At 44.9% G+C, this 24603-nt stretch overlaps 1 protein-coding gene across 2 annotated transcripts in view; it reads left to right on the top strand.

The window, feature by feature from the left end:
* RNF24 (ring finger protein 24) overlaps positions 1-24603 on the top strand; it is an 83719-nt gene that overhangs the window by 37358 nt on the left and 21758 nt on the right. For both annotated transcript variants that reach the window (XM_029046443.1, XM_029046440.1), the window contains exons 2-5: positions 5590-5642; positions 5751-5823; positions 11918-12067; positions 19503-19545. In XM_029046443.1, coding sequence (XP_028902276.1) covers positions 11925-12067; positions 19503-19545 — 186 coding nt within the window. In that variant the 5' untranslated portion in view covers positions 5590-5642; positions 5751-5823; positions 11918-11924. The remainder of the gene's footprint in view (positions 1-5589; positions 5643-5750; positions 5824-11917; positions 12068-19502; positions 19546-24603) is intronic.

The following is a 24603-nucleotide window of genomic DNA, read 5'->3' as shown; positions in this document are numbered from 1 at the left end:
CCTGTCTTAGGACAAGACAGTTTTTTCAGAAGGAAGTGTTTCCTGACTAGATTTTCTCCACCCCTTCTTACCTTTGAGTTGAGACTGTAAGCGGATTGTGGGCAGGAAACGTGTATACCAACGCTGTTATGTTGTACTCTCCCAAGTGCTTAGTACAGTGCTCTGCACACAGTAAACACTCAATAAATATGATTGTCTGTAAGAACCTGATATTAGTGATGAGGGAGAGGAGGATGGGCTACTGTGTGATGCTCTCTTCTATAGAACAGGTAACGCTTAATTACTAGGTCTATAAAAGATGAACTTCCTACAAGTAGGAAAAGGGTACCATAAAACTAGCTCTTGTGAGTCGTTCTGTAGTTCGTATAGCATATTCTATGATCAGTCACTCAGTGGTATTTATTGAGTTCTTCCTGTGTGCAGAGCACCGTATTCAGGTCTTGGGAAAGTCCAATACAATATAGTTGGTAGATTCAGTGCCTGCCCTCAAATAACATACAGCCTACAGAGGGGAATCACCTAAGGGAGAGAATAGGGGCGTGTGGTTACTGAAGCAGAAGTTAATCTAGGCCTGATGATGGGTGACTTAAATATTATATGGGGAAGCAGTGTTGCCTGGTGGGGAAGCAGTATGGTCTAGTAGAGAATGGACCTGGGAGTCAGAGGACCTGGGTTCTAATCCCAGGTCCACCTCTTGCCAGTTGTACACAACCTTGGGCAAGTCACTTAACATCTCTGTCCCCAGTTTCCTCATCTGTAAAATGGGGATTAAATCCTGCTCCCTCCTATACTGTAAACCCCATGTGGGACAAAGCCTGTGTCCAACATAGTTATTTCGTATCTAGCCCAGCAGGCAATCAGTTAGTCATAGTTAGTGAGCACATACAGTATGCAGAGCACTGTTCTAAGTACTTGGGAGAGTACGATATAACAGTACAGAGACTCATTCCATGCCCACAACAATCTTACAGTCTAGAAGGGGAGACAGGCATTAATATAAATTAATATATCACAGATATATACATAAGGGCTGCAGGACGGGTTGAAAGGATGAATAAAGGGAACAAGTCAAGATGACACAGTTGGGATTGAGGGAAGAGGAAAGGAAGGCTTAAGCCCTCCTTAGTCAGGGAAGGCCTCTTGGAGGAGGCGTGCCTTAAATAAGTGGGGGAGAGTGATTTTCCAACCGATGTGAGGAGGAAGGACGTTCCAGACCAGAGGCGGGATGTGGGCCAGAGGTCGGTGGTGAGATAGATGAGATGGAGGTACGGTGAGAAGGTTAGCATTAGAGGAGCAAAGTGTGTGAGCTGGGATGTAGTAGGAGAATAACAAAGTGAGGTAGGGAGCAAGGTGATCGAGTGTTTTGAAATCAGTGGTGAGGAGTTTCTGTTTGATGTGGAGGTGGATGGGCAACTACTAGAAGTTCTTGAGGAGTGGAGAAAAATGGCCTGAGCATTTTTGTAGAAAAATGATCCGGGCAACAGAGTGAAATATGGACTGGAGTGGGAAGAGAGAGGAGGCATGATGGTCACCAAGGAGGCTGATACAGTAATCCAGGAGGGATAGGATAAGTGAGTGGATTAACATGCTAGCAGTTTGGATGGAGAGAAGGGTGGATTTTAGCAATGTTGTGAAGGTGGAACCGACAGGATTTCGTGATGGGTTGACTATGTGGGTTGAATGAGAAAAAGAAGTCAAGGATAATGCCAGGGTTATGGTCTTGTGAGACAGGAAGGATAATAGAGCCATCTACAGTGATGGGAAAGTCACGTGGAGGGCAGGGTTTGGGTGGGAAGGTAAGGAGTTCTGTTTTGGACATGTTAAGCTTGAGGTGACGGGAGGACATCCAAGTAGAGATGTCTTGAAGGCAGGAGGAAATGCAAGCCTGTAGAGAGGGAGAGAGATCAGAGCTGGATCTGGATCTTGGGCTGTACGTACAAGCAATGCACAGTGTGTATGTGTGTGTGTGTTTGAGAGAGAGAAAAAGAGAAGCATTCCTCTTCACCCACTGGTTCATCATTTGCTGAAGTGTCAGGGCTGATATGATTTTGCGTATCATCTGCATAGGGATAGTAGTTGAAGCCATGGGAGCAAATGAATTCTCCAAGGGAGTGGAAGTAGATAGAGAATAGAAGGGGACCCAAAACTGAACCTTGAGGGACACCCACAGTTATGGGATGGGAGGCGGAGGAGGAGCCCATGAAAGAGACTGAGGAGCCGCCAGAGAGGTAGGAGGAGAACCAGGAGAGGACAGTGTGAATGGAGCTGAGATTCATTCATTCAATAGTATTTATTGAGCACTTACAATGTGCAGAGCACTGTACTAAGCGCTTGGGATGAACAAGTCGGCAACAGATAGAGACAGTCCCTGCCGTTTGACAGGCTTACAGTCTAATCGGGGGAGACGGACAGACAAGAACAATGGCAATAAACAGAGTCAAGGGGAAGAACATCTCGTAAAAACAATGGCAACTAAATAGAATCAAGGCGATGTACAATTCATTAACAAAATAAATAGGGTAACGAAAATATATACAGTTGAGCGGACGAGTACAGTGCTGTGGGGATGGGAAGGGAGAGGTGGAGGAGCAGAGGGAAAAGGGGAAAATGAGGCTTTAGCTGCGGAGAGGTAAAGGGGGGTGGCAGAGGGAGTAGAGGGAGAAGAGGAGCTCAGTCTGGGAACGCCTCTTGGAGGAGGTGATTTTTAAGTAGGGTTTTGAATGGGAAAGAGAATCAGTTTGGCGGAGGTGAGGAGGGAGGGCGTTCCAGGACCGCGGGAGGACGTGACCCAGGGGTCGACGGCGGGACAGGCGAGACCGAGGGACGGCGAGGAGGTGGGCGGCAGAGGAGCGGAGCGTGCGGGGTGGGCGGTAGAAAGAGAGAAGGGAGGAGAGGTAGGAAGGGGCAAGGTGATGGAGAGCCTTGAAGCCTAGAGTGAGGAGTTTCTGTTTGGAGCGGAGGTCGATAGGCAACCACTGGAGTTGTTTAAGAAGGGGAGTGACATGCCCAGATCGTTTCTGCAGGAAGATGAGCTGGGCAGCGGAGTGAAGAATAGACCGGAGCGGGGCGAGAGAGGAGGAAGGGAGGTCAGAGAGAAGGCTGACACAGTAGTCTAGCCGGGATATAACGAGAGCCCGTAACAGTAAGGTAGCCATTTGGGTGGAGAGGAAAGGGCGGATCTTGGCGATATTGTAGAGGTGAAACCGGCAGGTCTCGGTAACGGATAGGATGTGTGGGGTGAACGAGAGGGACGAGTCAAGGATGACACCGAGATTGCGGGCCTGAGAGACGGAAAGGATGGTCGTGCCATCCACGGTGATAGAGAAGTCTGGGAGAGGACCGGGTTGGGGAGGGAAGATGAGGAGCTCAGTCTTGCTCATGTTGAGTTTTAGGTGGCGGGCCGACATCCAGGTGGAGACGTCCCGGAGGCAGGAGGAGATGCAAGCCCGAAGGGAGGGGGAGAGGACAGGGGCGGAGATGTAGATCTGCGTGTCATCTGCGTAGAGATGGTAGTCAAAGCCGTGAGAGCGAATGAGTTCACCGAGGGAGTGAGTGTAAATGGAGAACAGAAGAGGGCCAAGAACTGACCCTTGAGGAACTCCAACAGTTAAAGGATGGGAGGGGGAGGAGGCTCCAGCAAAGGAGACCGAGAATGACCGGCCAGAGAGGTAAGAGGAGAACCAGGAGAGGACAGAGTCCGTGAAGCCAAGGTGAGATAAGGTATGAAGGAGGAGGGGATGGTCGACAGTGTCAAAGGCAGCAGAGAGGTCAAGGAGGATTAGAATGGAGTAGGAGCCATTGGATTTGGCAAGAAGGAGGTCATGGGTGACCTTAGAGAGAGCAGTCTCGGTAGAGTGGAGGGGACGGAAGCCAGATTGGAGGGGGTCTAGGAGAGAATGGGAGTTAAGGAATTCTAAGCATCGATTGTAGAGGATTCGTTCTAGGATTTTGGAAAGGAAGGGTAGTAGGGAGATAGGGCGATAACTGGAGGGGGAAGTGGGGTCAAGAGCGGGTTTTTTTAGGATGGGGGAGATGTGGGCATGTTTGAAGGCAGAGGGGAAGGAGCCCTTGGAGATTGAGTGGTTAAAAATAGAAGTTAAGGAAGGTAGGAGGGCAGGGGCGATGGTTTTAATAAGGTGAGAGGGAATGGGGTCCGAGGAGCAGGTGGAGGGGGTGGCACTTGCGAGGAGGAAGGAGATCTCCTCTGAGGATACTGCAGGGAAGGATGGGAAAGTAGGGGAGAGGGTTGGTGGGGGGGAGGGGATAGGCGGAGGGGTGACTTTGGGGAGCTCAGACCTGATCGTGTTGATTTTCGTGAGGAAATAAGTGGCCAGATCATTGGGGGTGCGTTTCCAGGAGAAGGGGGTGGTCCACAGTGTTGAAGGAATCTGAGAGGTCGAGGAGGATTAGAATGGAGTAGAGGCCGTTGGATTTGGCAAGGAGATCATCTGTGACCTTTGAGAGGGCGGTTTCTGTGAAACGAAGGGGACAGAAGTCAGACTGGAGGTGGTCAAAGGGAGAATTGGAGAAGAGAAACTGGAGAGAGCGGGTGTGACAACTCTCTCGGAGTTTGGAGAGGAATAGTCGGAGGAAGATGGTGTGAGAACTGGAGGGAACAATGGGGTCATGAGGTTTTTTAGGATAGGGGAGAAATTGGCACTTAGTACAGTACATGTAGTAAGCATGTAATAAATACTATTATTCTTACTATTATTATTATTATATATATAATATTATATTATTATTCTCTCATGGATAGAGGGTCAGACTTGAGTATGAGGAGAAGTTATCCTCAACGACTGAAAGTTGTTGAGATGGGAGTGGCAGGACAGCAGGAAAGGTGTGTGAGTGAGGGGAGAGGCAAGAGTGTAAATAAAAGAAAACCTTTTGGGCTTTTCTTTCTCAGGGGGCTGCCCTCCTACATTGATAAGTAAAGCTCTCTGATTGCGAAGGGCAGGACGTGGGACCCACTTCGCGAATAACCTAGAAAACCTGAAAATGCAGTGGCAATCAGATTTCATAATCACTGCAGTTGGAGCCTTATTGAAAACTGCTCTGATTCCGGGGAGGTTCTGTAGCTTCAGCCACTTTGCCTGCGGTAGTTAGAATAAAAGAAAGGGAGCGAATTTCAAAAGGGAAAAGAACAGCACTCCTCTAGCCCCGATATAAAAGCCCTATCTCTAGAAGGAAGTGGACGGAAGTCAGTTTTCTTGCGATTCAGCCCTTGCCCTCTTGATTTGCGGCTGCCCTCAGAGGTGGAGATAAACTAAATGCCCAAGAATCTGCCCAACTCCTTAAAACCAGAAAAAAAAAAGCGCCTGATGTTCCCAGGCTAGTGCAGCCTTGCAAATTGTGCCCACAGGCTGAGGCCTGAAAGAAATTAGGGTGACGGTAAGAATCGGGCCGCAGGCAAGGAAGCATTTTAATCAGAATGAAAATAGACTTATAATCTGTGCTGCTTCATACCACCCAAACTCACTTGAGATGCATCATTTCCCTGACCCAAATATATGCATTTATATGAGGAAAATGTAACTGGAGTTGTTTTCTTCATTGAGTCACTTATCCATGTATTCCTTTTTGTTACAGAGCAGTTATGCTTAAACTCTGGATTGCAGAATTTGCTGGAAATAAATTATAAGGTACCTTCTCTGTTCTCGACTTGAATTGGGTTTGGTGGCTGGCTGTAACTTTCCAAGAACGTTGTGTTCAACCTGTTGATGTTATCGTTATCTGCCTTCTTTCCCAAGGCTCTGCTAGACAATGAGCCTGAATTCCTAGAGATCTGCATCTGGACACTCGGAACGTAGAGACCTAAGCAGGGTGAGTGAAGCATTTGCAGAACGTTTGAACTTTAAGTGCCTTGCAGTAGCTGGAATTGATTTTGAAAGCAGTGTCGGGGTGCAGGGCGCACCCTGGGTACAAGGTGGCGGGCTGGTTTAAGAGCCCTACCTAGAAGAGACTTGCAGTCCAACAACCCAGGAAGCCAAATCTGAGATGAAGGTCAGCTCCTATTAATGCATTGAAAATTTAGTAAAGTCGGGTTGGGTTTTGCCAGAGGTGATTTTGTGGCCTAATGGGAAGCACAGTCCTGGAGTAGGGAGACCTGTGTTCTATTCCCAACTCTGCCTGCTGTGGGACCTTGGGTAAGTCACTTCACCTTTCTGAACCTCAGCTGCCTAACCAGGACAATATGGTTGAAAATACCCATTCTCCCACTTTTTCAGACTGTGAGCTCCATTTGTGTCAGTACTGTAATAATCCAATATGATCATTTTGGAGCTATCCCAGGGCTTAGCATAGTGCTTAGCACAAAGTAAGCACTTAATAAGTACTTATTAAAGTCACATCTCCTCCAATCGGTCTTTTTCCCAACTCCCTGTTCCTTCTGTGTAGCTGTGTATTTGGAGCTCTACCCTGTAGTCACATGGTATTCACCCCACCCTCGGCCCGATAGCACTCATGCACGTATCTATAAATTCTTTATTCTATTCTTATCTGCCTCCCCCTCTAGACTGCAAGCTCATTCTGGGCAGGGAATGTGTCTCCCAATTCTCTTGTACTGTACTCTCCCAAGCACTTAGTACTCTGCCCACAGTAGTTGCTCAGTAAATACCATTGATTGTCATTATTGCACTTATTATTATTATTATCATTATTATTAGCTCAGTGTATTTTGAATGGAAGACTTTCCCAGTCTGGTAAAGAAAGGAGTGCATTTCAGAAGAGACACAGCAGCCATCACTCTAAAATCCCCCCAGTACTTGTTTGTTTTTTATGGGGAAAGATGTCTCTATAATGCTTGTTTATGGTTTCTTATGGTTTATGGACTCTGATTCATATTTATCCTGTCTTTTCCTTTAGACTGTAAACTCTTAGTTGCAGGGATTATAGCACCCTCACCCTGCCTCGTAGTAAACTCAAAACATAGTGGGCAGTCAATAAATAATGATTATGGTTGCTGAAGAAGGAGGAGAAGAGAGAGGGAGGAAGGGAGGCTTAGAGGAGAGGCTTCAGAGAAGGGAAAATAATTTCTACTAAAAGAAAATTATTTTTCAGGAGAATGGGATGTCAGCATTCAATGTAATTTCATGCCATTCCCTATTAGTATAATATTAACTGACTACTAGAACTGTGCTAAACACTAGGTTGAATACAAAAATAGTTCAGACATGGTCCTTTTCCCCCAGGGCTCTTAATGATGAAAATGACTCCTCTTGGGATTTTCAGGATATTGTTCCTTTTCTAATTGTAGTGTTCAGTCCTTAAATTTTAACCATGAACCCCTGGAGCGCAACCCGAAGAGGTGAACTATTGTCAGGAGAACAACAATAATCATAATAATAATGATATTTGTTACAGGCTTACTAAGTAGCAGAAACTGAGGTAGATATTAGATATCCGGTTGGACACAGTGCCTGCCCCGCATGGGGCTCATAGAAAAGGAAACTGAGGCCCAATGAAGTGACTTTTTTAAGGTCACACAGCAGACAAGTGATTTAGCTGGCCTTAGCACCAGGTCCTCTGACTCCAAGCCCGTGCTCTGTATATTAGGCCACCCTGCTTATTCCCATTTCCATTCTATAGAAATGTTCAGTCCATGCTTCCCTGCTCCTCAAAAACTTCCAGTGGTTGCCCATCCATCTCCGTATCGAACAGAAACTCCTTACTATCAAGTCACCCCTCCGCCTCTCCCCTCCCCCCCACCAACCCCCTCCCCTACTTTCCCATCCTTCCCTGCAGTATCCTCAGAGGAGATCTCCTCCCTCCTCGCAAGTGCCACCCCCTCCACCTGCGTCTCGGACCCCATTCCCTCTCACCTTATTAAAACCATCGCCCCTGCCCTCCTACCTTCCTTAACTTCTATTTTTAATCACTCAATCTCCAAGGGCTCCTTCCCCTCTGCCTTCAAACATGCCCACATCTCCCCCATCCTAAAAAAACCCGCTCTTGACCCCACTTCCCCCTCCAGTTATCGCCCTATCTCCCTACTACCCTTCCTTTCCAAAATCCTAGAACGAATCCTCTACAATCGATGCTTAGAATTCCTTAACTCCCATTCTCTCCTAGACCCCCTCCAATCTGGCTTCCGTCCCCTCCACTCTACCGAGACTGCTCTCTCTAAGGTCACCCATGACCTCCTTCTTGCCAAATCCAATGGCTCCTACTCCATTCTGATCCTCCTTGACCTCTGTGCTGCCTTAGACACTGTCGACCATCCCCTCCTCCTCCATACCTTATCTCACCTTGGCTTCACGGACTCTGTCCTCTCCTGGTTCCCCTTTTACCTCTCTGGCCGGTCATTCTCGGTCTCCTTCGCTGGAGCCTCCTCCCCCTCCCATCCTTTAACTGTTGGAGTTCCTCAAGGGTCAGTTCTTGGCCCTCTTCTGTTCTCCATTTACACTCACTCCCTCGGTGAACTCATTCGCTCTCATGGCTTTGACTACCATCTCTACGCAGATGACACGCAGATCTACATCTCCGCCCCTGTCCTCTCCCCCTCCCTTCGGGCTCGCATCTCCTCCTGCCTCCGGGACGTCTCCACCTGGATGTCGGCCCGCCACCTAAAACTCAACATGAGCAAGACTGAGCTCCTCATCTTCCCTCCCCAACCCGGTCCTCTCCCAGACTTCTCTATCACCGCGGATGGCACGACCATCCTTCCCGTCTCTCAGGCCCGCAATCTCGGTGTCATCCTTGACTCGTCCCTCTCGTTCACCCCACACATCCTATCCGTTACCAAGACCTGCCGGTTTCACCTCTACAATATCGCCAAGATCCGCCCTTTCCTCTCCACCCAAACGGCTACCTTACTGTTACGGGCTCTCGTTATATCCCGGCTAGACTACTGTGTCAGCCTTCTCTCTGACCTCCCTTCCTCCTCTCTCGCCCCGCTCCGGTCTATTCTTCACTCCGCTGCCCGGCTCATCTTCCTGCAGAAACGATCTGGGCATCTCACTCCCCTTCTTAAACAACTCCAGTGGTTGCCTATCGACCTCCGCTCCAAACAAAAACTCCTCACTCTAGACTTCAAGGCTCTCCATCACCTTGCCCCTTCCTACCTCTCCTCCCTTCTCTCTTTCTACCACCCACCCCGCACGCTCCGCTCCTCTGCCGCCCACCTCCTCACCGTCCCTCGGTCTCGCCTATCCCGCCGTCGACCCCTGGGTCACGTCCTCCCGCGGTCCTGTAACGCCCTCCCTTCTCACCTCCGCCAAACTGATTCTCTTTCCCTCTTCAAAACCCTACTTAAAACTCACCTCCTCCAAGAGGCCTTCCCAGACTGAGCTCCTCTTCTCCCTCTACTCCCTCTGCCATCCCCCCTTTACCTCTCCGCAGCTTAACCCTCTTTTTCCCCTTTTCCCTCTGCTCCTCCACCTCTCCCTTCCCATCCCCACAGCACTGTACTCGTCCGCTCAACTGTATATATTTTCGTTACCCTATTTATTTTGTTAATGAATTGCACATCGCCTTGATTCTATTTAGTTGCCATTGTTTTTACGAGATGGTCTTCCCCTTGACTCTATTTATTGCCATTGTTCTTGTCTGTCCGTCTCCCCCGATTAGACTGTAAGCCCGTCAAACGGCAGGGACTGTCTCTATCTGTTGCCGACTTGTTCATCCCAAGCGCTTAGTACAGTGCTCTGCACATAGTAAGCGCTCAATAAATACTATTGAATACTATTGAATGAACTTTAAAGCACTTAATCACCTTGCCCCTTTCTACCTCACCTTACCACTCTCCTACTATCCAACCCAACCCTCATGCTTCGCCCTTCTGCTTCCAACCTACTCACTGTACCTCGATCTTGTCTGTCTCGTCGCCGACCTCTTACCCATATCCTGCCTCTGGCCTCCCTCTTCATATCTGACAGACAGTTACTCTCCCCACCTTCAAAGCCTTGTTGAAAGCACATCTCCTCCAGGAGACTTTCCCTAAGCCCTCACTTCCTTTTCTCCCACTCCCTTCTGTGTTGCCCTGATTTGCTCCCTGTATTCACCACCACCCCTCTCCCCCAACAGACCCACAACACTTATTTATATGTCCGTAATATATTTATTTATATCAATGTCTGTCTCCCTCTCTAGCCTTTAAGGTTGTTGTGGGCAGGGAATGTAATTATTGTACTCTGCCAAGTGCTTAGTAAAGTGCTGTGCACACAGTAAGAGCTTAATAAACACTATTGATTGACTGCTTCCCAGAAAAGAGAAGTGATGACTACATCTGACTGCCATCTGAGATGATGAAGGTCAATATAACTGAAGCCATTGTGCTCTCCAAGAGGTCTAGAGATAGAATTACAAAGAGCTAAAGGGAACAACTGACACACAGGGAGCCCCGGATTTTACGACACAATTGCCTCTATGGCCTCCATTGTAAATTGGAATAAACATTCTCTTAGGAACAGTGTTATAAACTGGATATTGGTTCCTGAACCCAAGAGGATACTTTATTTTTACCAAAGTTCCACGGAATTAGGTGCTCAGGCAATTTTAGCTGAGTAATAGCTTAATCAATATGTTTACGTTGAGTCGGACGGGGGCCACAACAGAGTAGCCAGTTTTTGTCTCATTGGCAGTCAAAAGTGTAGAGCGTTCTACATTATGTCTAGAATGCTGTCAAAACCTTATTAAAAGCACATCTCCTCCAAGAGTCCTTCCCCGACTAAGCCCTCATTTCCTCTTTTTCCACTCCCTTCTGCATCACTCTTGCATTTAGACGTGCACCCCTTATATCATTTATTCGATGATATCGAGGAGCTGATTCACATCACCCATTTTGCTCCCAGTATCTCCAAACAGTAAGCCAATAGCTAGATAACGCCAGTTGGCATTATCCGTAGACTTTTGCAAAACTTAAATTCTTCCATCTCTGCTAGGTAATATTTTATTTTGAGGTTGATAACATTTAGATTTTGGTCATTTGACTGAGGACACCCCTGCTTTCATCTCTCTTTCCCTTCCTTCCCACTGACCAGGTCTCACATTAAGCTGTATTTTAATATTTGTCTGTTCAAGTTTGGTCCTGGCTGAGCTGTTGCAAAATTACAAAGTTGAGGGTTTTCTTTTTGTTTTGGGGAGGGGCAATTCCTCACCCCCTTGCAGTGTTGAGTAGAGGAAACAATGCCTAAAACAAAAGGGAAAATGGTGTATTTAAGCAGAAGCACTTGCTCTACCCCAGCCAAGGCAGGGAGCAGCTTAGAGTGTTCAAATGAAACTTGGACTCTAGTCAAATTTACGTGTACTTGAAGCTATCATCGGGGAATTTCCATGAGCCAGAATGGGGCTTGTCAACTGTCAAATCTCCTTTTAGGTGCTGGAAACTCAACAGTAGGAATATAATTTTCTTGGTCCACTGAGGTCTCAGATAGCAATAGCATCTGCCCTTTAAAGTTAATCGTCCTGTAATTTACATATGTGATTACAATCTTGGGATGGAATTTTTTAAGAAGTTTGTGCATATTTATAAGGGGGATTTTTTGTTTTGTTTTGTTTTGTTTGTTGCTTAGTCAGGGTTAGCTCTGTTGTCTGTAGCGCTGCTGGACTGATCTCTAGTGACGGCTTTTAATGTCCTAAGGCTTCAGAAAGGAGGTCTCTATCTGTTGCCGACTTGTTCATCCCAAGCGCTTAGTACAGTGCTCTGCACATAGTAAGCGCTCAATAAATACTATTGAATGAAGGAATGAATGAGAGGAAAGATTCCTCGAGGTAAGAGGCTGTCTCTCCTCCATCTCCCCTCCAACCACTCACCAAAGAAAGCCAGGTTTGAAATCTGTAGTGTCAGTGGTGCAGACACCTTTTGAACCCGTATTCCTTCTCAAATGGTTAGCCTTTCTTAGAAAGATAATGCAATTTACCATCTTGGGTTCATCCTAAAATATTGTATCTTGTTTTTCCCTCTCCCTCTTTCTCACAGCCCATCCATGAGCTCAGATTTCCAGCATTACAATTTCAGGATGCCTAACATCGGATTCCAGAATCTGCCTCTCAACATATACATTGTGGTTTTTGGCACAGCTATATTTGTCTTCATCCTTAGTTTACTCTTCTGTTGCTACTTAATCAGGTAATTCCTTTCTATCTACTTTCACACTTCAGGGCATGTTTACTGGAACATTTTAAAAACAGCAGAAGAAACCCCCAGTCACTCTTTGCCCTCCCTAGGGAAAGAGTACATTTCCACAGATAAAATGAGCGATGTATAATAAGCAGCGTGTTTTCAAAATAAAAAATTGGCCGCCTTTCTTTCCCTTTAAAAAATATAGGATTAGTTGGATACCTTTATATAAGTTTTCTCTTTTATGTTTTGTTGTTTCAGTTGTGTTGAGTCTTTCCGGGTGCTAAAAGTAAAATGAGCTAAGAAATGTTCATCTCTGTTTTTCTAGCGACTGAGTTTTCACAGTTCCCTCCCAATAGACAATATTTATTAATAATAGTTGGCCCATCTCGTTCCACAAATTTTGGACCATCATACCCTAATGATTATACAGGCAAAAGGTCAGAAAAGATGAGTGCCTTGTGAACTTCTGAAAAGTTGATATGCTTGTTTGTTCCTTGCTAGGTCAAATAATTTTAATGCAACTTTCTTAAACGTTTCATTTTGAATTTTCACCCCTTCTCCTCTTTTTCTTATTGCTCAGCCTGTAGCATAGTTTTAGAAACTAATGATTTACAAATGACTCGTTAATGTTATGTATCGGTGAATGCCACCAGTAAAGATTTAAGTTTGATTCATAAATGCTTAAGCAAACCTATTACCATAGATGAAAATAGAAAATTGGACTTAACTTTCAAAGCCAAAAGGGAGACTATCACTTTTATCGAGTCAGAGTGGAAGAGGGTCAGTATTTTATGAATTACCTTTATCCTGGTTAGTATTTTATGAATTACCATTATCCTGGTTAGGCCCAGTCAGGCCCAGTAGCTTAATCACATACTGGCTGTGTTTTTGTTGTTTTAAAGAAGGAAAATCCATTAAAATAATCAATTCATGATATTTATTGAGCTCTTGCTGGGTGTAGAGCCCTGTACTAAGTGCTTAGGAGAGTACACTACAAGTTGATAGACATGTTCTCTGCCCACAAGGAGCTTACGGTCTATTAGGAGAGAAAGACATGAAAATAAATCATGGTTATGCATTAAAGTGCTGCGGGGCTGAGGGTGCAGTGACTATCAAGGGTTTAAAGGGTGCAAATCCAAGCATGGGGTGAAACAGATGGGAGAGGGAGTAGGGGAAAAGAAGACTTCATCAGGGAAGGCTTCTTGGAGGAGATGTGATTTTAATAGTCTTTGAAGGGGGGGAGAGTGGTAGGCTGTCAGATATGAAATGAGAGGGAGTTCCAGGTCAGAGGGAGGACAGCAGCAGGATGCTATCACGTTAATACAGTCACTCATCCTATCCCGCCTGGAGTACTGCATCAACCTCCTTGCTGACCTCCCAGCCTCCTGTCTCTCCCCACTCCAGTCCATAACTTCACTCTGTTGCCTGGATCATTTTTCTAGAGAAACATTCAGGACGCGTCACCGCCCTCCTCAGAAGACTCCAGCGGTGGTCCTGTATCAAATAAAAACTCCTCACCGTTGGCTTTAAAGCCCTCCATCACCTTGCCCCCTCCTACCTCACCTTGCTTATTCCCTTCTACAACCCAGCCCGCACATTTTGCTCCTCTAGGGCTGCTAACCTCCTCACTGTGCCTCGATCTCACCTGTCTCACCGCCGACCCCTGACCCGCGTCCTGCCTCTGGCCTGGAACGCCCTACCACCTCAAATCTGGCAGACAGTTACTCTTCCCCCCTCTTCAAAGCCTTATCGAAGGCACGTCTCCTCCAGGAAGCCTCCCCAGACTGAGCCCCACTTTTCCTCGTCTCCCACTCCCTTCTGCATTGCCCTCACAGGCCCCCTTTGCTCTTGTCCCCTCCCAGCCCTACAGCACTTACGTACATAACTGTAATTTATTTATTTGTATTGATGTGTGTGTCCCCCCCAGCAGACTGTAAGCTCGTTGTGGGCAGGGAATGTCACTGTTGATTGTTGTACACAGCACTCAATAAATACCATTGAATGAATGAATGGAAGGGTAGATGAGATGGAAGAACAGTGATCGGTTGTCATTAGAGGAGCCAAGTGTGCAGCCCTGGTTGTAGGAAATCAGCGAGGTAAGATAGGAGGAGGTGAGTGATTGCTTTAAAGATGATGGTAAGGAATTTCGGTCTGATCCGAGGGAGGGTCAACAAGTAGTGGAGGTTCTTGAGGAGTGGGGAGACATTGAAGAACATTTTTTTTAGAAAAATAAACTGGGCAGCATAATGAAATATGGCCTGGGGTTGGGGGAGACAGCAGCTAGGGAAGTCAGCGAGAAGGCTGAATGAGTAATCACAGGAGAAATATGATAAGTGCTTGGATCAGTATAGTAACAATTTGGATGGAGAAGAAAGGGGGCATTTTAGTGATGTCGTGAAGGTAGAAATGACAGGATTTGGTAACAGATTGAGTATGTGGGTTGAGTGAGAGATGAGTCAAGGATAATGCTTAATCGCAGGGGGAACATAAGTGCTTGGATCAGCTTAGCAATTTGAATGGAGAGGAAAAGGGGGATTTTAGTGATGTTATGAAGGTAGAACTGACAGGATTTGGTAACAGATTGAGTATGTGGGTTGAATGAGAGATGAATCAAGGATAATGTGAGTGGGGAGCTGGTGGTGATGTCTACAGTAATGGGAAAGTCATGGGGAGGACAGGGTTTGGGTGGGAAGATGAATTACATTTTGACATGTTAAATTTGAGGCATTGGCACAGCATCCAAGTAAAGATGTCCTGAAGACGGGGAGATACGAGACTGCAGAGGAGAAAGATCAAGACTGAAGAGGTAGATTTGGGAGTCATCTGCATAGAATGGTAGTTGAAGCCCTGGGAGGAAATGAGTTCACCAAAGGAGTGAATGTAGATGGAGAAGGGAACATTGAACTGAGTCTTGAGTGACTCCCAAATCAGAGGGTGGAAGCCAGAAGAGGAGCCCATGAAAGAGACTGAGATGGAGCGGCCAAAAAGATAGGAGAAGAACCAGCAGAGGATGGTGTCAGCGAAGCCAAGGTGAGATAATGTTTCCACGAGAAGGGGGTGGTCCAGTGGCGAAGGCAGCTGAGAAGTCAAGGAGGGTGAGGATGGAGTAGAGGCCATTTCATTTAGAAAGAAAGAAATCATTGGTGACCTGAAAAGAGGGCAGTTTCCCTAGGTGACAGAAGCCACATTGGAGGGGAGTTAAGGAGAGAATTGGAGGAGAGGAAATGGAAACAGCAAGAGTAGACAACTCACTCAAGGAATTTGGAGAGGAATAGTAGGAGGGAGATAAGGGAAGTGTTTTTTAGGTTATAGGCTTTTTAGGATAGGGCACGCAAGAGCAGGTTGGGGAAGAAGTCATTGGAAAATGAATGGTTGAAGATGGTGATCAAGGAGGGAGGACGGGTTGGGGAAAGTGTTGTGGTAATGCACAAAGGGAGGGACTCGTAGGCACAGGTAGAGGGATAGATTTTCATTCATTTATTTGATCGTATTCATTGAGTGCTTACTGTGTGCAGAGAACTGTACTGAGCGCTTGGAAAGTACAATTCGGCCACAAATAGAGACAATCCCTACCCAACAAAGGGGTCACAGTCTAGAAGTGGGAGACAGACAACAAAATAAGGAGACAGGCATCAATAGCATCAAAATAGATAAATAGAATTATAGATATATTCACATCATTAATAAAATAAATAGAATAATGAATTTGGACAAATGCCCAGATTATCTTTCTACAGACACACTCTAGGCATGTCACCCCCTTCCTCAAAAATCTCTAGGGGTTGCCTGTCAACCTTCGTATGAAACAAAAACTCCTCACTATTGGCTTCAAAGCTCTCCATCCCCTTGCCCCCTCCTACCTCACCTCCCTTCTCTCCATCTACAGCCCAGTCCACACATTCCACTCCTCTGCCGCTCACCTCCTCACTGTTCCTCGTTCTCGCCTGTCCTGCCATCGACCCCTGGCCCACATCCTACCCTTGACCTGGAATACCCTCCCCCCTCACATCCGCCAAACTTTCTCACTTCTCCCTTCAAAGCCCTACTGAGAGCTAATCTCCTCCAGGAAGCCTTCCCAGACAGAGCCCCCCTTTTCCTCTGCTCCTCCTCCCCTCCCCATAGTCCTTACTCCCTCCCTCTGCTCTACCCCCCTCCCCGCCCCATAGCACTTGTGTATATTTGTATGTTTACTATTCTATTCATTTTATTAATGATGCATATATATCTATAATTCTATTTATTTATTTTGATGCTATTGATGCCTGTCTACTTGTTTGGTTTTCTGTCTTCCCGCCTCTAGACTGTGAGCCTGTTGTTGGGTAGGGATTTTCTCTATCTGTTGCCATATTGTACTTTCCAAGCACTTAGTACAGTACTCTGCACACAGTAAGCGCTTAATAAATACGACTGAATGAAGGAATGAATAGATGGCTCCCCGTTTTGGAAAGTGAAAGATACAGTGTTTCTTCATCCAGAAGAAGTACCCTCTCTACTGTAAGGAGAACCACAGTTTTTGTGTTTTAGTGATGATCTAAGTATGGGGTTTGCTCTGGACAGTAAATAATAAAAGATATTCATAAAATGGAAACAACCAGATAGCCTTGGTTGTTGCAACAGAGTCAGTGTTGCACCTCAGGAAGCCCTAAGAAGCAGGGTTAAATCAAATAAATGATGTATAATTAATAGCCTTTCACCAAGAAGCCTTATTTTTCTCAAGCCATCTAACCTTGTGATTTCAGGTACTGATAAGCCTGTATCCTTGAGACAGCTACTAGCACTTAGTGGTGTTAAAATTGAACTCTTTGAAAATGACACACCACCATTTTGGTAATGCACATCATTGCCAATTAATCCCATAAAGCATATTCACTGGGTGGAAGAAGAAATTATTGGATTACCAGGATCTGGGATAGAGTTAAGAAAAATTCTCCTTGCTTGAAGATGCAAAGAGATCCCCACTCAGTGGACGGGACCCTTCACCTGATCCCAGAGGCACAGTCCACATTCCCCAATGGAAGGTCCAGTTTGACCCCACCCGGGACAGCGCATCTTTCAAGGTTACAATCAGTACTTTCAGGAATTTTCTTTTCAGCATTGTTGCCCGTTTTTCAGATTTCTATCACTGAACTTGGAGGTGTTCGGGTATTTATGGAGGGAGGCCTATCTATCAAAAGTTGCATATTTGCCTCATTTTCTTTTTAATTTTAGTCTGTACTCGCTTTCCCCAGAATGACTAAATGGTGCTTGACAAATGCAGTATCATTCCTACCTTTTTATGAATGTTTTGTTAAAGGAAACCCCTAAGGCTTCATATTTTGGAAACGATCCAGGTTTAAGTTTGAAATTTAAAGCTCTTACAGGGTGATTATTTTTAACTGTAGTGATACCCTAAGCCTACTACAATTCAAAATTGTTCTCGGGAAAAACCTTCCTAGGGTAGAAATCATCCAGCTCATGCCCGGGTAGTAGGGGACTTTGGACAAACATTATTCTAAAATTATTGTAGCCCTCCCTCAGGGGTCACCACAACGGATCCCCAGGCTCCTCTCGTGACTCCCTCATGTATACCCACAGAGTTTACCTCACAGGCTTTGGGCCTCAGGTGTGATGATGACCTCATCGAGCAAGGAGGAGGTAGGGAGGGAGCATGTTGATTACCTTGTATCAACCCCAGCTCTTGAAACAGTGCTTTGCACATTGTAAGCGCTTAACAAATACAATAATAATAATAAGCAGCAGTGGCTACCACACCTTCCCAAGCGGAGTATAGTGCAGAGCACTGTACTGAGCACTTGGGAGAGAGACATGTTGATAAAACAGAGTTTACATCTTGTAAAACAGAGTTGATAGACATGTGCCCTGAAGGATTTTACAGTCTAGAGAGTCCCACCCCAACCACTGTGTTCTTTCCCTAGCCTGCCTATGGCCCTTTGAAGGGATGGAATCTGTGCAGAACTCAGACCCCATGTCGTGTATGGGTTTGGATCAAGGGCTCCGCTTGCTATTTCTGGTGAAGAGGAGAGATTTCAGAATTAAAGTGACGGCTGAGGGTCACATGTGTTTTTTAGTAAAAACCATATGATCAGATTACTTTATATATGGTATGCGGGTAAGTGGGAGTTGATTTTTATATTCACTTTGACCTTAGGTTGGCCTGAACTTAGTCCACCAGTAGCAAAATTACATTTCCTTAAAGAAGCATACAAACAGCCTTTGACTGGGATGGAGAACTTTCTTATCAGCCAGATGAGATGATGGATTTAGCCTTGACTTTGGATCCTCATTTGTGATTTTTCTCTTGCCCCTCAAAGTTTTCCCATAGTTGGTTAGCAGACAACAGAAAACTCTATTTTCAAATGAGAAGTGACCACTAATTAGTTTTGGTGCACACATCTTTACAGTTATGATTATGAAAAGACCAGAGAGATCCTAAATGAAGAATCTGATTTTTAATTGCGTTCTCCTCGGAATTGTTTCTTCTCTCCCCCTTCCCCCTGTTGTCCGCCCCACTCTGCTCTGATGTGTGAATAAAATTGCATGTGTGGAAGCCGTACTTATTATCAAGTTATGTTTTCCATGTGGAGATTTTTATGAAATAAAGTCTACTTTAATTTAGATAACCCATCTCTAGCTTCTGAAGCTCAAGAACTGGTCTTTAGAGTTTTCTGGAATCATTTGTAAAACTCTTTGATATTTTGTCATGGAATGCATTGGATTTAGAGTTCAGAGGGATATAATGAAGAAGTTATCAATGTTAATTGGTTACCATGTAACTTTAACCGTTTGGGCTTTAGTTGAAAGCTGCAGTTAATCAACCTTTAATTAAAATGATGTGTAAGCTGGAAGTCTCAGGGAATGATTAAGGTGACGGTTGCTTCACTGTCCGTAGCTAAAAATTTGTCCCTTATATGTTCTCTTAGGCTGAATTTATCTTTTAAAAATAAAGAGATCATTTTTTCCAAATAGTAAGACTATTGAAAATTGTATCGCATGATACCAAATATCAAAACTGCTTCACAGAGATCAAAGAGGAAACAAGTTAGTAATTGAGAAGTATAAAATGCCTTCTTTGGGATCTTGGATGAACCAGAGCAGAGAAGAAATTCCCCTTCTCTGATGTAATTGACAGAGTGACAGAAAAATAAAAAAAGTGGAATCCTGGAATCTAGTTGAAAACTGCCACTGAAGCACGGGAGGTAAATGCAAGAGATTAGGTTGATTATGGGTATTTGGAGCCTGTCTGAACTTTTGAGCAGTTGCATTGTTTCATTAAGACTATTAAACTGCTTCTAAAATGTGCTCATTGTTCTGTATTACACTCTCCAGGATACATTGTTATAGGATATCAGCAAGGAACATGTTTTTGTTCTCAGGTTGAGTTTTTCTTGGTCTGGCACATTTAATATCTCAACTTCAGTGATCTTTCTTTTCGTTCTTTTAGGCTAAGACATCAGGCACACAAAGAGTTTTATGCCTACAAACAGGTGAGATGCTAAATATAGTATTTTACATGACAGACTTTCTTTTGTCCTTAAAGTGAGAGCGAGTACTTTAAGCGTTCTGTTGAAACTGCTGCAGATCTGTGGCTCTCATTTTTTGAACGTTTTGAGTTGTCAGTTGATGGTGAAGGTGTCTGAGGGGACAAGATAAGGGTTGTTAAATTCATGCCTGTATTTCCATGGTCTTATTAGAGGGGAGGTTAGGGCTGATTGAAAGGTTTTGTTCATTCTTGGGGTTTATTCATTCAGTAGTATTTATTGAGTGCTTACTATGTGCAGAACACTGTTTAGAAATGAAAGGAGAGCAATTATTGGTATTTAGTGCGCACCTACTGAATGCTAGGCACTACTCTTTCAGGACGGGCCTGAAACACATTCCTTACCCTTTAGGAGCTTACAGTTTAATCAGGTGGTCACATCATTCCCCCAGTTGTCCTTTGGTGCCCCGCTCGGAAACCAAATACTTAGCGAGATGGCAGTGTGGCATTTCTTCCATTATCATGAGCTGTGGAGGAGCAGGAGTTGAGAAACAGCATGGCCTAGTGGAAAGAGCACTGGCCTAAGAGTCAGAGGACCTGAGTGCTAACCATGGCTCTGCCACTTGCCTGCTCTGTGTCTTTGGGCAGGTCTCAAAACATCTCTGTGGCTCACTTTCCCCATCTGTAAAATGGGAATTCAGTACCTGCTCTCCCTACCTGCTTAGACTGAACCCCATATAGGACAGGGACTGGGTCCAATCTGTAATCCTGCAATAACAATAATAATAATAATATTGGTATTTGTTAAGCGCTTACTATGTGCAGAGCACTGTTCTAAGCGCTGGGGTAGATACATGGTAATCAGGTTGTCCCACATGAGGCTCACAGTTAATCCCCATTTTACAGATGAGGTAACTGAGGCACAGAGAAGTGAAGTGACTTGCCCACAGTCACACAGCTGACAAGTGGCAGAGCCAGGAGTCAAACTCATGACCTCTGACTCCGAAGCCCAGGCTCTTTCCACTGAGCCATGCTGCTTCATGACCTCCCCATGCACTTAGAACAGTGCTTTTATTAGCTGTGTTGTTGGGTTTTTGTTTTTTGTTTTTTCATTCAGAAGGTCCGATTTTAGGGGAAATGTGTTGAATAAATTAATCGTGAATATGGGATGAGAACAGTATCAGAGAACAGTTATCGTCTAAGTACAGTCACAAATTCAAAAAGGTTACTGGTAATGAAAAAGTGGTAGTATAAATTACTTGAAATCTGTGGGCTATTTTGTTTTGACTCAAGAAAGGAAGCTACTAGAGGCCTTAAGATTAATGCAAAAACAGGTAGGCCAAATTATTTTCTGCCACGTTTTCCTCTCAGGGCTGACTTGACTCTTTAGAATTTTAATCTCTCCAAATGAAAAAATAAGAGGACAGTTTGTGACATGCTCTAAAAGAGTCCTTTAGTCATTTCTGCTGGAACCTTAGAATTGAAATAGAATCCTGCCTTACAAATAACCTAGAAATTAGTTTAAAGACCCACATTTGGGTGCATTTGCTTTTCAGCTGAAGGGAAGCAAAAAGAATTGGAGAATTTTGGATTTATCCAAAAGTACTTGTGACCAAGTGATTTCATAATTTCAAATTCTGTAGTAATTTTTAATGCCTTTTTAATCCTTCATCACTTTAATGCAAATGAAACATATGGAAGCAATTTCAATTAGGAGGATTGCTTAATTTTAGTGTTTCCACAGGCTGCTCTTTTGTTAATGAACCCAAGGTGAATAAATAAGTGCCTATTCCTTATTTATTCAGACTTCCTAAATTTCTTTTGGGAGATTTGTTCTTGCTGAACTTTTTACCTATTCCATTACTACAGTGATCAGGCAGTTCCTCCTCTCGGCTTCTGGGAAACTTCAGAGAGGAAGTTTTAGTTGGACCACAATTTTTAGTGTCAAATTATGTAAAATTGCACTCAGCACTTTGGGAGAGTATAATATAACAGCATTGATAGGCACGTTCCCTGCCCACAATGAGCTTGGAGGCTAGAGGGGGAGACAGACATTACTATAAATAAATTATGGCTATGTACATAAGTGATATGGGGCTCAAAGAGGGGTGAATAAAGTGTGCAAATCCAAGGGCAAGGGTGACACAGAAGGGAGAAGAGGAAATGAGGCCTTAGTCAGGGAAGGCCTCTTGGAGGAGATGTGCCTTCACTAAGACTTTGAAGTTGGGAAGATTGATGATCTGGTGAATATGAAGAGGGAGGATATTCCAGGCCAGAGGCAGGATGTGGGTGAGTGGTTGGTGGCAAGATAGACAAGATCAAGGTACAGTGAGTAGGTTGCCATTAGAGGAGCCAAGTGTTCAGGCTGGGTTGTAGTAGGAAAGCAGTGAGGTGGGAGGGGGCAAGGTGATCGAGTGCTTTAAAGCCAAAGGTAAGGAGTTTCTGTTTGATATGGAGGCGGATGGGCAACCACTGGAGGTTCTTGAGGAGTGGGGAAACGTTTTGGTAGAAAAATGATCCGGACAGCAGAGTGAAGTTTGGACCGGAGTGGAGAGAAACAAGGAGGCAAGGACATCAGCAAGGAGGCTGATGCAGTAATCAAGGGAGGTGAGGATGTGTGCTTGGATTAGTTTGAGTGGAGTGTACTTTGTTGTCTTTCCCTTAACAGATTGTGTTCTGAGTGCTCACTCATTCGACCTTTATTGTCAGATTTATTGTCATAGAAGTGGTTCACTCTGATTTATTATTCCCAGAAGCTCCTCTAGAGCCCTTCTTATAGTTGGGAGGTAAATTGCCAGCCTGATTTTTCTGGCACTGGGGCTATTTTTAACAGTAGGCTATCCATTCTTCCAGCAGTTCCACAACTTCCCCTCCAACTTTCTTAACTTGCAAGTGGATGATGTAATAATAATAACAATAATAATAATTATAATTGTGGTATTTGTTAAGCATTTACTATATGCCAAGCACTGTTCTAAGCACCGGGGTAGATACAAGGTTGGACATAGTCCCAGTGCCACATGGGGCTCACAGTCTTGATCCCCATTTTACAGATGAGGGAACTGAGGCACAGAGAAGTTAAGAGACTTGCCTAAGGTCACACAGGGGACTCCCAGACCCTTGCTCTTTCCACTAGGGCCACACTGCTTCTCTACAGCCAGATGGTCCTGGTGTTTCTTGTATCATTTGGGTTTAAAATATCCTGGATGTGTCCCACAACCACAACTTGATCTAGCATCTTTTACCTGCTTGCCACACAATCCAATATACCTGCCAAGCTCCTTGGACGGGGGGCAGGGAGGATCCTATCTCCTAATTCTCTTGCATCCCCCTAGCCCCCAAATGCTTAGTACAGGGCTCTGCCCAAAGTTGACACTCAATCATTATTATTAATTTGGAAAAGCATTTTAGGAAGAGGAACCACCTTAGAATCTTGGCCAAAATTCATGGAGTCACCTGGCTATCTTCTGTCCATCCCTAAGTGTGCCTGATATAATAATAATAATGATGTTAGTATTTGTTAAGCGCTTACTATGTGGAGAGCACTGTTCTAAGTGCTGGGGTAGATACAGGTTAATCATATGGTCCCACATGAGGCTCAGTCTTAATCCCCATTTTACAGAGGAGGTAACTGAGGCACAGAGAAGTTAAGTGACTTGCCCACAGTCACACAGCTGAAAAGTGGCAGAGCTGGGATTCAAACCTATGACCTCTGACTCCCAAGCCCGTGCTCTTTCCACTGAGCCACTCTGCCATGGTCCCCTAGCTGGCTTCCTGCTTCCAATTTCATTTGAAAAACCTGTCTCATTTATCTGAGGAATCTCATGCAGGGTACTCCGTACTTCATGTCTTTCTTTATGGACCTTCCTGTTTTCTGATAAGTGAAACTTTCATTGTTGAAAGCTGATTTTTTTCATTACTTTATTCCCCTTTCCCCAAATTCTTCAGTGTCTGCCTCTTGTTTCCTCATGAGTCCTCGGTGAGCAAGACTGATGGATATTGGCAGATGGGCAGAGAGGGGCAGATACAGGTGTGCCTGTTTCCCAGGGCTCTTGCAGAAAATTAATTACTTTCATTTGATTTTTGACATTTCCTCATTACATTATCACTAACTTGTCTTAGATTCTTGGTATTTATAACTGTCACAACGAAGGGTTTCTTCAGAGATGCTTCCCAAAGATATGGTATTTTTCAGTTCTGGTATTTTCTTCTCTGAAGCTGTAGTTTAACTGAGGATCTTTCTATACTGTAGTTTCACAGAGAAGGGTAAGAAAAAAAGGGGCAACTGCACACTGAGTCTCAGCCGTTCCCACCTACCCACTGACCATCTCTCTCTCTTTCCCCCTCTCTCTCACAGACATACACACACCCCTCTCTCTCTCTCCCTATTTTTTTAGCTTTCATTTGTTCTGTCCTTCACCTTATTTTACAACAGCAGCCTTCGTTCATTTAGTCGTATTTATTGAGCACTCACTGTGTGCAAAGCATTATACTAAGCAACATCCCAGCCATTAAATGGCTGATAGGTACACTTGAAAGGAATCTTGAAGAGTGGCAGAAAAGAAGGGAGAGAAAAAAAGAAAGTCAGAGAGGACCGGAACCTGCCACGGGTGGGAGATCCCTGGAGGCAGCAGGCAATTAACACATTTAACTGACTCTGCCGGATTCCCAGACTCATTCTTCTTGGCTCTCCAACAAGGAAGATCAACGACCCCAAACCAGGTCTGTCTGTCAAGTCCCCACCAGTTCTAACAACAGCGGTCTGCCCTCCAAAGATGGCACTGTTAACAGTGGGACCCCGTCTGTACAAGCTGTTGTCACACGCAGACTGTCCTCGGTGACATTCACACATATGAAGTAGAACTCGCTGATTTAGGCCAGGGATCCTTGAGAAGAGCTTTCAGTGAAAACCCAAGTAATATTAAAATACTTGTGGAACCCCATCCTCCTCCAGTTCCTTTAGAACTGGTATTTAGGGGAAGGAACCATTGAATTTTAAACCTCCCTCGTCCCTTAGCGTGGGGGATGATTAGCTGTCCAAAGGCCACGAGGTGGTCAGCCGAAA

Source organism: Ornithorhynchus anatinus, chromosome 18 (assembly GCF_004115215.2).
Source record: "Ornithorhynchus anatinus isolate Pmale09 chromosome 18, mOrnAna1.pri.v4, whole genome shotgun sequence".
NCBI classification, from domain to species: Eukaryota; Metazoa; Chordata; class Mammalia; order Monotremata; family Ornithorhynchidae; genus Ornithorhynchus; species Ornithorhynchus anatinus.
Note: the sequence above shows the minus strand (reverse complement) of the source record. Positions and strands in the feature narration are given on the sequence as shown.